This window comes from Primulina tabacum, chromosome 6 (assembly GCF_025594145.1).
Source record: "Primulina tabacum isolate GXHZ01 chromosome 6, ASM2559414v2, whole genome shotgun sequence".
In the NCBI taxonomy this organism is placed as follows: Eukaryota; Viridiplantae; Streptophyta; class Magnoliopsida; order Lamiales; family Gesneriaceae; genus Primulina; species Primulina tabacum.
The window spans coordinates 9,557,162-9,573,908 of record NC_134555.1 but is presented as its reverse complement, the minus strand read 5'-3'; the positions used below and the strand labels follow the sequence as shown (position 1 = coordinate 9,573,908).

The 16,747-nt window shown below is 32.7% G+C and overlaps 1 protein-coding gene across 7 annotated transcripts in view; it reads right to left on the bottom strand.

The window, feature by feature from the left end:
• Window positions 1-16,747, bottom strand: part of LOC142549125 (uncharacterized) — a 46,657-nt gene that overhangs the window by 14,844 nt on the left and 15,066 nt on the right. For 2 of the 7 annotated variants that reach the window (XM_075657913.1, XM_075657914.1), the window contains exons 1-8: window positions 9,290-9,486; window positions 8,561-8,619; window positions 7,045-7,590; window positions 5,919-6,200; window positions 4,898-5,003; window positions 4,486-4,818; window positions 4,205-4,405; window positions 3,371-3,463 (exon numbers count right to left, since the gene is read on the bottom strand). In XM_075657913.1, the coding sequence (XP_075514028.1) occupies window positions 3,371-3,463; window positions 4,205-4,405; window positions 4,486-4,818; window positions 4,898-5,003; window positions 5,919-6,200; window positions 7,045-7,481 (1,452 nt within the window). In that variant the 5' untranslated portion in view covers window positions 7,482-7,590; window positions 8,561-8,619; window positions 9,290-9,486. Of the gene's footprint in view, window positions 1-1,222; window positions 1,485-1,772; window positions 1,838-2,317; window positions 2,495-2,585; window positions 2,709-2,812; window positions 3,077-3,174; window positions 3,282-3,370; window positions 3,464-4,204; window positions 4,406-4,485; window positions 4,819-4,897; window positions 5,004-5,918; window positions 6,201-7,044; window positions 7,591-8,560; window positions 8,620-9,289; window positions 9,487-16,747 lie in introns of those variants that run through there. The other 5 variants (XR_012821073.1, XR_012821075.1, XR_012821074.1 and 2 more) reach the window with 5 other exon arrangements.

The window sequence follows — 16,747 nt, the reverse complement described above, 5'->3', positions numbered from 1 at the left end:
AAGATTTCGGTGGTGGGGGGAGGGGAAATGGTTAGGAGTGTGATGGAGATCCAAAAATAAAGGGATACCAAGGTATGACCAAGTCTCCTCTTTTGAAATTTGAATTTGGTTTGCTATCAAATCTTCTTGGATGGATCTAGAATGAGTGGCCGATTCCTCATGTTAATCTAGACTAGTATAATGCTTAATAATTAATTAATTAACGTTGATTAATAATTAAAAGGGTTAGCATGCTAAAATAACAAAGAATGGGTCAAAGGGTGAGTTGGCATATCAATGCTTAATCAACTAAGGGTGGCCGAAATTACACAATAAAAATGAAGGGGGAATGTTGTTTAGTTGATAAATTTTAATACCTTAAGAGCCTTACCTATCCCTTAATTAATTTAGTGAACTAACCCCTTAATTATGGAACTTAAATGAATTTATTTTCTACTCACCTCAAGTAGCTTAAATAATTCCTTAAACTTCTTTATTAACTTAAATTAACTTACTTTCTAGCTAAAATAAATCCTGAAAATATTTTCTAAATCTTAAATTTATCTCTAAACTCCAACTCCAGTCCGGCCTCACTGAAATAACTGAAAGAATAAAATTAAACTGCTGGCTAAAATAATTAACTTCAAAGAAAAACATTTAAATAATCATGCAATAAAGTCAATTAAATTCAAAATATTAGAATTATGCATGGCTCGTACGTGTCTGATTTACAGGTTCTACAATTACAATCATTCAACACAAATATCATAAAGTATGGTGATACATTACCCACATAAGTAAGCACTCAAGGTGATGAGAGCTTTACCTAGGGAATGGGACGTTAAAACAATGGTTAGGAGAGTCTCTAAAGATCTAAACAAGTTGGAGCTACTTGATTTGTTCGCTGACTTAAAAGCCTATGAGTTCGAACTGGAAGTAAGAAGCGGAGAAGAGCCCTCAACAAATCTACCAACCAAGGCTCTTGCTGCTACTGCTGTGGTTGTTCCACAAGCAGTACCTGCTACATCATTGAGAGCACTTCTGAAAAGACTGCTGAAAAGATTAGCAATGATGCTATGTCTCTCTTTGTCATGCACACATACAAACACAACAACAGCCGGATAACTCCGGTGAGAAATACATTCCCAGTATAAACAACGTATACATGCAATCATATAAACAGATATAAAAGCATGAAATAGATATCAATAACATGTATCATAATCTGAAGATGAAACAATAATTACATATCAGCAATCTGACCATGGAACCAAATAACATGTAATCTCAGGAACCAAATATGATGTTGGAGCATGTTGAACTAAAAGACATAATCCTTTATTCGGGCTTACACTTGTTCAATAGCCATTTACTTCAATACCCATATGTTTATATATTAAATAAACATATTTATATTATATTATACACATTACTTTTAAGGCAAGCTCGAATATATCCGTCTTGCGGTGGACACTTCCTGTGGATCACAGAGTGGTAAAGAATCACTGCAACAAAAGCAATAGAATTATCAAGTTCATGTCTATTAACATAAACTCGACACAATACAAGAACATGGAGACGAAAATGAAAAATAATAGTAACAAACCTTTTAAACTTTAGCTATAGCTTTAACTTCTATCAAGTTCATATAATAACATAAACTCGACACTATACAAGAACATGGACACGAAATGAAAAAATGATGGAAAAATAATAGGAACAACACTTTTAACTTTAATTACAACTTTAACAGTTATTAACTTCACAGCATCAGTTTCTGGGTTAGAGAGTACCATATGTGCCATCATCTTCCCTTCTCCAATAACGGCGTAGCAGCAAATCTCTTTGTTTCATTGCCCTGAAAATGGAAATGTGATTAATGATATCATTATATTACAAAATGTATTCTTGTTAGTTAGAAGACTGACCATGGTAACCAATGATTATATAGCTGTATGTGTATTATATCTGTATGACCATCAAGATGCTCAATCACACTTCCTCTGCATGCCCTACGATTTAAAGATTAAATTTATCTAGCAAAGGCATCCAACAATTACATGTTATTTGGTTCCATGATTGGTCTTGTTCAAAGCGACTATACCGCTTGTACAATAGGACATGTGAACCGTTCAACATTTTCAGGAATGTAAAAACAAGCGCATAAATATTCTCATTACATATCATCCTTATTTTATTTGGTTCCATGGTCGGTTTTAGAAATTCAGCTATATTTACACGTCTTATCTAGATAACCACGCGATCGTGCTTCCTATTGCATCATCGAGAAACTGCATTTCATCATTTGGTCGAATTAGATCACCTTCTCAACCAAAACCTTATCAACCCAAACTTTCCAACAAGATCTATCAAGAACAACATGATGCACTTTTGTGTTTGGATCTGTAGATGTAATTCGAGCTTCCGCAACAACTAATCCAGCAACAGACCAATGAAGCAACTTACATTTACTTTTAGCATCAATATCTCCACAACTCACATTCTTCAAATTTGACTGCAAATAAACAATACAAATTTATTAATTTTACGATTCCTATTTTGTAACAATCTTGTAGTTTAGAAACACATATTTTTAAGATAATTACCTGAGCTGTAGCAAGATGTTTTTTAACATTATCAAAATCACAACTTCTCTTTGCACCAATATTGATATCACTATTGCTACCAACTTCATTCCCAATACCGCTACCATTGCCACCACTAACAACCTAAGTTTACAAACAAATTGTGTCAAGCATGTCTTCATGATAAATCAAAAGCATTTAAATGTACAATATATCAAATTGATTTTATATGTTGTTTAATTACTAACCTGTTTTTGTTGATTTTGTTGTCTCATGCTTTGTAAAAACATGGACTTCATTTCTTACATTTCTTGTTGAAGATTATGCATCATATCTTGAAGTTGTTTAACAGCGTCATTTTGTTGTACATAAGCTCCAAATTTTGATGGTGTAACTCCAAAGCTCATCCCACGCACTCTACCCCGAGCTTCCTTGTCAAACACAAGGCTAATTGCATCATCAGCATTGTTAGTTGTGTTTTGAGATTCAGTTGGACATTCTTCTATTTGTTTCTGCAAATAACAAAGATAATTTTTGAGAAAATAACAAATTTAGGTTGGTCATTTTTTATTAGGATCTGATGCAAATAAAAAAGACATAATTCTATAACCATTTTCTCTCCAGTAGCTTGAGTATTAGGTTCCCCATTTTTTTTCTTGTGCCCTTCAATCCAAAGTTGCGATCTTGTAATTTTGTATCTCCCTGAGTTGTCTTCTCCTTAAATATAGCAATATATAAATTCAAAATATGTATATATATACCATTACTTATTACTTAAATTAGAAAATATAAAAAAAAATATTTACCATAATGTGAGTCAAATGAGCATAACCTCTACGGCTCATTGTGTGAATGTGGTCTTGTTTTACCCTCATTACTCTAAATCTTGCACTCTTTTCCTGAGATATAACATAACCAAGATATTAATTACAAGTATTATCATGTTAATTGCAACAAAAAGAAGCAATGTATAATATATGAAAGTGTATACTGGTAAGACCAAGTTGGAAAGCATAATATATTGTGTGGATACAAACTTGGAGATCTAGAGTTCTGTGAAGCAATGCTAGAATTTGAGTACACATATTGAAAATAAAGGATGAAGCAATGCTAAAATTCAAGTAGTGGCTTCAAACGATAGAGAATAAATGTGACAAGAGAGAGAAGCATCTAAACAACAACAACATACAAGATTATTTATCATAACAGTTCAATGAATTAGGTAAGCCGAAAGAGATCACAAGACACAAAACAGTAGCGACAACCCTCAACAAAATCGCTTGACAGAAAGAATGAATCGCACCATGCAGAAAGAATTTTCTACTGACAACCAAAAGTATGTTATAACATCGCATTTATTCCACTGCTAATATTTCTCACAGAAACTATTATGCATAAATATAGCTTCTACAGTAGATATAGCCTGTTATAACATCGCATCTATTTTCTAATTGTAGCAATTATGAAGGCATGTCAGTTAGCTTCTACAAATTGTCATATCATGAGACAAACAGGCATGAATAACGAGAATACGTCTTCCAACATCACAGGGTCAAATCTGCGAATCACACGAGCTCGGCTAAAAGCCTTAGGCTCTTTATATTATTTCATACCTATGAGAAATGTGAACTAATACTTACCTGAAAGGTAGGTGATAGTGTCCTCTTTAGAAACAAGTCCCACTGATTTTGGTCCATAAATTCAGGCTTCAAAAGATTGAGATTTCGTGAAGCCACTCGACTTGTATTAGCTTCTCGTATAAGTATTTGCAGTTTGGATTTTCTATCGCGCCACAATTTAGCTAACTTTTGAAAAATTGATTTTTTTTTTCCAATCCTCAACTTTATAAGTTATGTGGACATAGAAACACAAAAATATTTCTACAACTTGTAATAAAAATTGAAATGAAATATTAAGTTACTGAAGATATTACCTGAAGACAACTCCACATCTTATTCTTCACTTCTTCATCTATGTCATTCCATCCATCCAATGTATATGGCACAAATTCCTTTATCATGCAACCTAGAAAAGAAGCGTATTTGACTGAATTATCTCCAATCGACTGACCTAACTCATTACGCTCCACCTCTTTGTGCTTGTCTTGACCACTAATCATTTTCAACTTTGATGCTCCCCGACCTTTTTTCTTATCAGTTTTGTTGTCATCAATCGGTTCTTTATCATGAAAATCTTGGGATGAATTAGCTGAATTGTTAGAGTTCATTCCTGATAACCTACTAGCTACGTGTTCCTGTAAAACGACAAAAAGAGGTATTGAAATATACAAGTGTACTTTATTAAAATAAACGATGTAAAATAGAAGATATCACCTGAATTTCATTTGTAGATGCTTTGCTACGTTTTTTGCCCATTTTGCTCATCTTTTCAATGCCATGTAATGACCTGATCAAACATGTAGTATGACATGATACATAGCTGAAAATAAACAAGCAAAAATTTATTGCAACAGTAAATAAAGAGTTGTATAACTTGCAAAGAACATATATCAATCAAAATAAATAACTATAAAATCTACAGCTGAAAATTTCAGTCATGTCTCAGTCACATCAATTCCGTCACACTCATTCCTTGCATATGGTTCTTTCTCAGTAATGTTAATCTCAAGTCGGGATACATCAAGAGGTGTTGATGACGTTTAGGCATCCTTTTCAACCACATTCACGTTATGAATACCCCGAGGCGGTGCTTTTAGCAACACATACCAATTTGACTCATCATCGTCCCTAGAATAGAATACTTGCTTTGCTTGTGATACCAAATTGAAAGGATCGCTTTCAAAAGTTTTTAGTCCTTGGTGTAAGTTGAAGAGTGTAAAACCATCTTCAATTTTGACACCAGTTCCATGATTGACCCAATCACACCTAAAAACATGAACTTTGAAAGAATAGTAGTCTAGCAAAACAATATCTCGTATAACTCCATAGTATGATAGTCTTCCTACTGTATGTGAATAATCATCAGTATTAGATTGACAAATAGTATCGGCTTCAACTGAAACACCATTATCTTCTATCGACCTTCCAACATCAATTGTATGGAACCGATGTCCATTTATAATATAACATGTATAACTTGTAACATGCTTTCTTGGACCGTGAGCTAGCCATTGAATTCGGCCTGAAGAATTATCAAGAACATGTTTTGATAACCATTCAGCAAATGTTTCCATATGTTTCTTTTGTAACAACGTCTCATTACTTAACAAACGACAATCTATTTGTTTAAGCTCCTCAATGTGCATCCTATTTAAAATCATTGAAGGGAGATGTTAGAATATACGAGGTATGTAATAGATCGAGGATAATATAATCTGAAATTAACTATACTCACTGTAAGTAAGGTTCAACTTCTGCAGTATTGAACAACACATATCGATGTGCGGCTTGCAACACGTGGTCTTCTAAAATCTTTTCTTTCCCTTTAGAAATTGAGAGACCTTCCACTAATCCATTTTCCAAATCATCATTCCGATTAGAACGAACACCAATAATAGAAACCTTTTTTATGTAAGCACTACAAAATATCATTTGTTCTTCTGCGAGATAACACTCAGCTATGAAACCTTCTGGTCTTGCTCGGTTCTTCACAAACCCTTTCAGTGTTTTCATAAATCTAAAACACAAAGCAAAATTCACATGAAAGAAGTGTTGATAGGAAAATTTATACCGTTATATATATATAATCTGTCAAAAATATAAATCAATATTTATTACCTTCCAAATGGATACATCCAACGGAATTGGATTGGCCCACATAAGCGAGCCTCTCTTGCTAAATGAATTGACAAATGAACCGAGATGGTAAAGAAAGCGGGTGGAAAATATCTTTCTAACATGCATAGAATTTCAGCAATATTCATCTCGAGTTGTTCTAAACGGTTCCTATATAGCACTCTTTGACATAATTCATTGTAAAATGCACCCAACAAATATATAGCATTACACGGACCTTTCAGTAGAAGATTTCTCAATGCTACCGATAGCAATTGTTGCATTAGAACATGACAGTCATGAGATTTCAGCACAAAAATTTATGCTCTTCAAAAGAAACACAGTTACCAATATTTGAGCTATAGCCATCGGGTAACTTTATTTTATTTCACCTAGAGCAAAATAATTCATTTCTTTTTTAGACAATGTGTAGGGTGCAGCAGACAAGTGATATTTATTTTCTCCCTTTTTTTGAGGATGCAATTCTTCTCTAATTTTTAAATGCATCAAATCTTTGCGAGCATTCACACCATATTTGGATTTTTTCTTCAGGTTCAACAGTGTGCCTATGATATTCTCGCAGACATTCTTTTCAACATGCATCACATCTAAGTTTTGACGTAGTAGGAGCCCCTAAAAGTAACCATCAACACGTTTCATAGTGTTAGTTCAGAATATTTCTAACAATTTAAGATAAAAATAAAACATTTATATAAAAAATAATTAATAGAGTGCAAATAACTTACACTCCAATATGGCAAATCGAAAAAGATTGATTTTTTCTTCCACGTTTGTACTGGGTTAAGTAACTCTTTTGGAGTATTCTGCTTCTTCCTTTTTTTCTTGAAGTATTGACAGTGTCACTCTTTTTCTTTTTACCCCAGTCATTTTTAATATTTTTCATTGCATTGAGAATTTCTAACCCAGTCAAATGTCTCGCTTTTGTTCCCCTCTCTTTTTTCCCATTAAACCACTTCTTTTTCTCACGAAATGGATGATTAGGGGAAAGAAATCTCCTGTAGCCCAAGTATGTAAAATTTCTACTATACTTAAGCCACATTGAATATATGTCTTCACCACATATTAAGCAACCGAGTTTCCCTTTTGTGGCACATCCAGCTAAGTTTCCATAAGCTGGAAAATCATTGATTGTCCACATCAAAATAACCTTTAGATTGAACATTGATTTGCTAAATGCAGCATATGTCTCCACACATGTGTCCCAAAACTCCTTCAAATCTTCACAAGGGGTTCCAAGTATACATCTATATCATTTCCCGATTGCTTCGGACCTAGAATCAGTAATGTCAGCATAAGATTTTTCTTTGTCATGCACATCAATGGAGGAAGGTTATAATTGACCAAAGTAACGAGCCAACAACTATATCTGGAACTAAGGTCACCAAAAGGGTTGAATCCATCTGTTGCAAGACCAAGGCGGAGATTTCTAGGATCTGATGCAAAATTTGGCCACTTATGATTTATTGTATCCCAAGCTACTGAATCAACTGGATGACACATCATATGATCTTGACTATTGTGGTTGGAGTGCCAAATCATATCATATCTTCGGCCTTTTCTTTTTATTTAAACATATTTTTCAATCTTTGTATCACAGGAAAATAACGTAGCACCTTTTCAGGAACTCCTTTACGAACTTTTGTGGTGACTTTGTCTACCTTCCATCTTGAAGAACCACACTTTGGACACGAGTCAAGATATTTAAGATTCTTTCTAAATAGATAACAATCGTTTGGGCAAGCATGAATCTTCTCATATCCTAAGTCAAATGGTTTCAACAATTTTCTCATCGAGTAAACAGTTTCTGGAAGTGTATTTTTTTCTGGAATAATTTCAACTAAGATCTTCAGGAGCTCATTGAAAAATAGATATATGTATTCATTATATTACATGTTTTAGATGAAAAATCATATATTAATGGATTTACAAAATAGATATATATGTATTCATGATATGTTGTCTACCAACCGTATTCAAGTCAGTGCTCACTGCTGATGTGATATTCACTTAGTAAATATGATGAAACATATCAAAATATCACGTATTCTAGATGCATGTACGTAAGAACGATCTAAAATTTAATACCTAATCCATGCTACGACAAAATTACAACTGGTATAGCAAAAGGAATTGGATTACCAAAATGTCCATGTCAGTGATGTCACCATGTGTGTGGAAGTAGACTCGTGGAAAAATATTCAAAGCTATATTTCTTTAACTCACACAAAATTCAAAGCTCACCACGCTGCGTGAACCACAATATTAGAAGCCAGGGGAAACAGAAGTAGTCGAAGCCCAACCTGCAATTTATCAGTGTGGTGACTAATAAATCACAATACCAAGCACCAATTGCATTAGTACATAAATAAAGATCAGTATCACTCAAAGAATAACAAATGCCGATAATCCAACTCGTTCTTCGCTCACACTAGCACAAAAAACACTAAAACACAAACTTTTCCAAATTTCAAGCCTTACTACAGCCTATCCTTTTCAATTCCGACTATCATATTATAAATCCAATTAAAGGGAGAAATTAATACGGGCCGTCTCAATACCATCAGGGCAACAAATAATTTTCACGATTGATGAATCCAGTGGGACAAGTTCATCCCATGCTTTACAACATCATTATTATTTCCCATTTGAAATCATATCCATTCTTCAATAACTGGTTACCATCATAGCTCACCCTTAGCTTTTATGCTTCTGGAGCCAAGTCCAAAAGGAAAATATAATAGCCACAGTTGGTTAACAACTAAATCTATTCTTTGCTAGCTCACCGGGGATCCGGCCCTATGTTATTCACCCAAACCCTAAGATACAAACATATGACTTCACCATTCAATGACATAATGCAGTAGGGAAAAAAAAGAGAAAACTGAGCAAAACCGAAAAACATTATAAACCTAATAATATGTATGCATTCACAAAAATTATCGATTGAGTTATTGAGAAAAGAAACCATACTTGCGTGAAGCGAGAATCCACTGAGCGATTGAGTGAAGCGAGAAGATCGATTGAGTGAAGGGAAGACGATCGATTGAGTGATTCTGAGAAGCCACTGAGCGATTGAGTGAAGCGAGAAGATCAATTGAGTGAAGGGGAGACGATCGATTGAGTGATTCTGAGATACTGAGCGATTGAGTGAAGCGAGATGATCAATTGAGTGATTCTGAGATACTGAGCGATTGAGTGAAGCGAGATGATCAATTGAGTGAAGGGGCCGGAGACGATCGATTGAGCGATTAGGAGACGATCGATTGAGCGATTCACAAATAAAGGCGTGGAGGTGTGAAAGAAATTTGGGAAATAGAGAAGAGCGTGTGCGTAAAAAGAAAATAGAGTAAGGCTCAGAGATGTGAAAGAAATTTGAGAAATTGGCGCAATTTTATTTCACTATTATTAATAGCGGTCACACAACGCTGTAAAATAATACATTTCAACAACAAGCTTTTAGTTCGCTGTTAAAAAAATTATTTACACCGTGCTTTCATTGAACGTTATTGTTTGAGTGAGCTCTAATATTGTAATGCCCCGAAAATTTAAAGGTCCACGTAAACCACATGCATGCAAGCTATTAAATTCTCTTGTATTTTAATTTCATAAATTAATTATGTTGTGCATTCTGACATGTTTAAAATATATTTTTCTACATGGTTGCATTAAAATGTATTTTTAAAGGTTATTCGAGTTGAGATCGAGGAACGGAGACCGATGACTGAAAATAGAAAATATTTTTATTGGTTAATTGTTTTAATTATTTAAATTAAGGGTATTTTTTCTTATTTTTGAAAATAAGGGATTTTGACGTGATTTTATACGTCGGGACGTAAATTTTATCGGTGTTGGTTTTTCGACAAAAATACGAACGCTTTGGCAACCCGACTAATAAATTCACAAACTTTATTAAACAAAATAATTTTTATATTTTAATTAACCACTAATGGGTCTAATTAACTCCACTAATGGGCCTAAGCTTGTTTAGTGATTAATTAACTATATAATATTCAAAAACCCACATATTCTTCAAGAAGAAATTCGTAAGTTGCAAAGAAAATCAAGCCAAGGTCGTTCGTCACCGTTCTTCGCAATCGCCAACGTTTATTAGTGCGTAAATTACGCAAAGACACGCCATATTCTTTCCTTCAAACATCTATTACACATGGTATTTTATTTAATTGAGTTTTTGCATGAAAAACTAGTGCATCTTGAAACAATTTCGTTTTTGTGGCATATGTCAATTTTAAAGCTTGTATTTTCATCCAACATCATGTTTAATATGATCTAAAGGGGCTTCCATGATTAAATTAGGGTTGAGGGACGTTTTTACATGTTTTAGAGAGTCCTTAATCACCCCAATACGCTGCAAACTTGAACAGAACAAGCTGGAAAACAATCGGGTGTCATGGTGTTTGAGGGGTATGGTTTAAGGGCTAGGGGTGGTTGGGCTTGGGTTCGGCTGGGACTAGGGCTTGGCTAGTGTGGGGCCCCGGGTCCGATATCTAATACTAATAATTTTAATTGTATCAAACCAAACGATTTAATAAAATATATAATTTCTTGTTCACAAACTGACATAAACATCGTCAGAATAATTTAAATGTCTCAAATGTTTGAAATATAATTTTCAACATGTCAAAATAACTAGTGAACAAAAGTAATCCAAACATCATCAAATAGCTCCTAAGACCCGAGAATCCCACTCTAACTCGTATCTCCTCGCCTGGAACTGGACTCTGGCATCCCAAGCCTCGCCTCACCTACAGTCAAGCACATGAAAACAAGAGGTAGCCGACGTGCCGGTGAGTATAAACCCAGTATGATACAATCAATAACATATGAGAATTAAAATTTACAAATAGTTCATATGAGATTCATAAAGATGCAATATAATGCAATGCATGATCAGAAGCTGTGGGCTATCAATAAATTTCAAGATCAAGTGAATCATCTGGTCATAGGGTACCCAAGGAAAGAGAATCCCCCAGCAACATCCACCGACTCATCCGCTCGAGGTGGGGTGCTGTGTTCTACAATCCCAGACTATGGTGCGCCTATAGAGAGTGTTCAGGCCATAGCAGCGACCTCCGCATACACTATGCCAACTCAACTATAGCCCCATACGTCCAACAAATCAATATATCAAGGCGACCTCCGCCATATCAAATCTGAATCAAAAAGTGGCTCAATATGCAATGCAATGATGCATTTCAATCTCATCAAGTCAATATCATAATAAGCTCATCTCAAAAGATCAATCATCAAAAAAATCACAAATAATTCATCGAGCCATAGAATTTTCAATTTAAAAATAAAAAATGATACTTTTACCTCGTATGTTACCGACCGTAACATACCTTTCAAATATTACCAAAAGAAGATCGAAATGTGTAGATGAGAAGTCTTGAACCTTTGAAGTCTACTATAACTCAAGAACTCGGATCATTTATCAAAACAGAGCAGTTTATGTACAAAATTCATAATTAATTCAATACGGCTTAAAATCAATATCCGCAAAATCGGATGTGCAAGAAAACTCAAATCCCAACAATTCTTCTTCACAAACTTTTGTCAAATAAAGTCATTTACTCAGCCGTTCATAATCTGAAACATACAACATAATTTTCGAAATTCTGCATCCGCACCAATCTGACACATTTTAGTATTTGGAGCATAACTCCCTCAATACTCAATGGAATCAAGCCCAGTTTATATCATTTCGAAGACAAGACAATGTTCTATAACTTTTTTTTTTTGAATAACAAATTCAGAATCCCAACCGATTAATACCAGAATTCGAATAAACAAAAGCCATGGACACAAACTCGGGATTCTAAACCAGGTTTATTAAATATAGCATATCTCTTTCAATTCTTCATGGAATTGAGTGATTCTTGAACCAAATCGAAGCTAACTCAATGCTCTACAAGTTTGATGAAGACCATAACTCCAAAATCCAACCACAAATGTCCCATAAACAAGAAATACAGAAGGCGTGGAAATTGTTCTTCGTACATAAACAAGAAACCATTCTCATATCCCTTTTAAATTCAAACCAACACAAATACAACATCTCCAACATCTCAATATCTCAAATATCAACTCAAATATCAATTCTAAACTTCAACCCATTTCCAAACTTTAACAAAAATCGGAAAAAGTTACATCCTTGTGAAGCCCGTGACGAGAGGATCACAAATCTACCTTCATTTTATAATTTTCTTGAGCAAATCTCCCTTAATATTAGAAAGAAGTTTGAAAATGGAGAGGAAATAGATGAGGGTTCGATGGAGAAGAAGGGAAATGATTGGTGAAGGTGAAAGTTGACTCAAATAATGATTTTTCGTGTCTGTAGCGCCGCAGCGCCACTTTTTAGCGCCTCAGCGCCAAACCTTCGCAAAACTAGCGCCTAGGCGCCACTTTCTAGCGCCGCAGCTCTTGAATAGTAACCCGTGAACAGTACCCGTGAATAGTAATTTTTTTTTTATCGAAATTTTTTTTTTTTAAATTCGGGCATTACAGCTAGGGTCTTTTATGGGTCAAGGAAAGAGTCCTAGCCACGCTAGGACTCGAGACCAGGGCTGGGGAGGAGTCCTAGCAAGCTATTATATTGGACTGGCTAGGCTTTCTTAGGCTACATTATTTCCAGTGAGGGAGTTGAGGTTGATCCAAGCAAAGTGGAGGCAGTGAGAGGGTGGCCAGTACAGAAGAGTGTTACCGAGTTCTTCATAAAATGCCTAGATTCCATCTTTTCCCATATTTTTCCTGCACAACAACCAACACAAGGTGAGAAAAGACCACATGAGTAATTTATTAACAAAATGGGTGAAATACGGACTCAACCTAATAAACTAATGCACAAATAGACTAAAAATGACATAATAAAAAGTGCAAAAACAATAACTATCAACTGGAACCATACTAACCTTTGATCGCCTTCGAGCAAAACATGTCACAAGACACAAAAAAAAAACGAAAATTAAAATTATTTCAATGGCGATATCGTGATTCATGTTCATGCCTCAATGAATCTCTGACATACTACCCATCAATCAAATTACAACAAAAATTATCACACATCCCTTGAAGTTTTCACACTACCTTTTTGCATTGAACATGACATGTGTGTGCTATATTATTTCTAGTAGCATGCATTTCAAGTATATCCATTCTAAAAAATTTCAAATTAACTCGATCAACATGTTGATATAAGCATCATTTTCACCAGGACTTCGTTGGTGTATATCATAACTCAAGTGAGTGCTGCCAAATAAATATAGTATAATCAAAAGTAAGGGAGTACATTTCTCATTTTAAATTATGCACTATCAGATTTTGCATTTGATATTCTTCTACTCCATGCATTCCGCTCTTTTTAGCATAGAAATATGATTAATCACTTTATTTATTTCTCTTCATCTTATGTCACCTTTTTTCCAAAAGTTCTTTTTTGCAAGAAAATTTTCTTTTCCAAGTGCAAATTTGATTTGCATATGTACTCCCTAGGATATATGTACTTTTCTTTTGGTTTCATTTCTTTTAAGGGTATAATTATGAGGCTCGATGTAAGGATGAGTTTCATATGATTTCATGTTTTTAGGTAGATTCATCTCAATTCAAATTTCAAGAAAAATTGTCTAAGTCATTTTCATGCTGCTGGTAAGTACGTTGTTTCAAATGACATATATTTAAGTTCAACAAAAACCTCAGGCCTCTCAAATTCCTTACAAAAATTTTAATTTCTCTACTATTCACACAATTTTCTAATTCCAACATGCATGTTTAAATATATTCGTCATTCACATAAAAATTTCATACTTCAACAACAAGGGTATCCTAAACTAATAAAGTGACCAAAATCAGTGAGCATGCAAAGGAAAAATCTTAAACCTTGGATAGGAGACCTCGCGCTAGGGCGGTAATAGATTACCGCACAACTATGCCAAGAAGAAGTTTCAATGATGCGGACATAACATGTCACGCTAGGGCGGTAATTTTTTACCATCCTAGAGTTTATCAATAATGGATTTCTTTTTTTTTTCTTTTTATGAGAGATAAATGGGTCGTAGCATATAACTTAAAAATTACATAGATCTTCAACATCTTTTTTTTCAGGAAATATAATTTTTTTTCAAAATAAGAACTCAAGATCTAAACAAAAGATAGTCTCTCTGATGATCAATAAAGGCTCGCAAGCTGTTTTCTCAATCCTCTCTACTCACTCACAAAATATGTGTGAGTTTAAAAATTTTAGGTATTCTTATCAGGTATATCTTGGGTCATATACTTTAATAACTGATTTTACAACAATGGTTGATCATTCAAAAAGATTTCATAAATTGTATTTTTATAGCAACCAGAATATTAAAATTGACTTCTTTTTTCAAATAAAATTTTAAACATCCTTAGATAGATTAATACATTTTCTAATTTAAACCGTTCAAACAATGATATTTTTGCAAAAATGACTAAGATACAAACAATAAACATTGTTTTATTTTAAAATAATATTTTTAAATTAATTTTATTTTAAGTTTTTTTTATTAAGTTTTTTATTCCCCAATCAGAATATGACATTATCCCTAATGTCAAAATAATACGCAATCATAATGTGATCGTTATTCGGAATCAGAAACTGATGTACTTTGACTTTTTAATTAAATTGTATAAACAATTCTTTCATTATTTTTAGTGGATAAATATGTTAAATTTATTAAAATTAAATAGTAAAATTTAATGATTAATACGAATGTATTAATTCAACTTTCAATTTGGGTTTCGGGATTTTGTCAACATGCTATATATTTTTTTTTCTGATTTTTCTTTTATTTTAAAATATAAATTTTCAAATAGATGAAAAATGATTTTTTTCTCTACTACTTATGTAGAATATCAAGTATATATTCTACTCAAATGTCTTATAAATTCATATGATTTAGTAAAAAGTTATTTGCATAAACTTATTTGTTGGGCATAATAATTGATCATGTTGGGTAGAGTAATTGAAATGTTGCACTTGAGCTGTTGTACTATTTAAATGATTTGATTTGTACCGTTACCATAATCTATAGGTTTTGATAAAACGGTAAACGTTTGAGCCTACAATTGATATCAGAGCCAAGATCGTGATTTTGATTTTCATTGATTGCAATTTGTGCAATTATTAGGAGATAGATTTTTGGGTACAATAATTGTCCACGATGGATAGACGCTTGAGCTGTTGTATGATTTAAAGATTTAACTTGCATCGTTAGTATCAGTTATAACATTTAGTAAAGCGACAAATGCTCGATCCTACATTATTCGATTGTAAAGCTAGAAAAAACATGTTGCATCAACTTTTAGTTTTGAATTGATCCCTTACATGTTACTCTATTTTTAAATTTAAAAGCATTCTACAGTTCTCAAATATTATTATAGATTGAATTATAATTGATCCATTTCAAATTGGATAAATATAGAATAAAACTCATGTAAATATTATTAAAAAAACATTTAAATGAAATATTGGATTTGTCGATAATCAAAATAAGAAATAAACAAATTTTGATCCTTGAGTGAGAAATAAGACATTTAAATAAAGTTATAATTGACACAATGAAATAGTGCACCTACATGCGTTTATCGCTGTATTTTGCAACTAAAATGTCAAAAAAAGTTTCCACATATTATTTTTATATCATATTTAAAATAAATATGAATCCTAATTTTTATTATTTTGAGTTGGCTTTTGTTATGAAAACTCATTGTGAATAAATTGAATTTGAAAATTCTTATATCTATGTATATCACATATTAATATATCAACCTAAGTCCAAATAATAAAAAAACTACAAAATGAATTTATTCACCTTCAATGTACACAAATTATATAGTAAATATTTATGGCAATTAAGACAATGAAGTAGAATATATTTTTACATATAACAAAATATATAGACAAGAAAAACAATAAATAAAAATATTTTTCTAGATATAAATATTTTTTTAATAACTTTTTACAATGAGTTAGAGAAGATAAAAGAGAAAAAATATTAACTATTTTGGGTTACACAAAAAATAGAAATGGAAGAAGTGTTGTCATACAATGAATTCATTTTTCAAATTAAATGTATACTATAAAGTTATATTTACTATTCAAACTTTATAAATGCAATGAATTTTTCTCAAGATAATACCAATATGATATTAGTAATTTAATTGTGCTAATTATACTTATGAGTTATTATGAAATATTAAAATAAGTATAATAAGAGTCAGTAAAAAGATGATTTATTGTCAAAAATATTATTATTATAAATTACAAATAAATGACAACATTTAATCAATATTTTTTTAAATAAGTCTATCAGTACTTTTTATGTGATGATAGATTATTATAATAATGTATAGTTTATATGTTATCAAGTATAAGTATCTAATAAA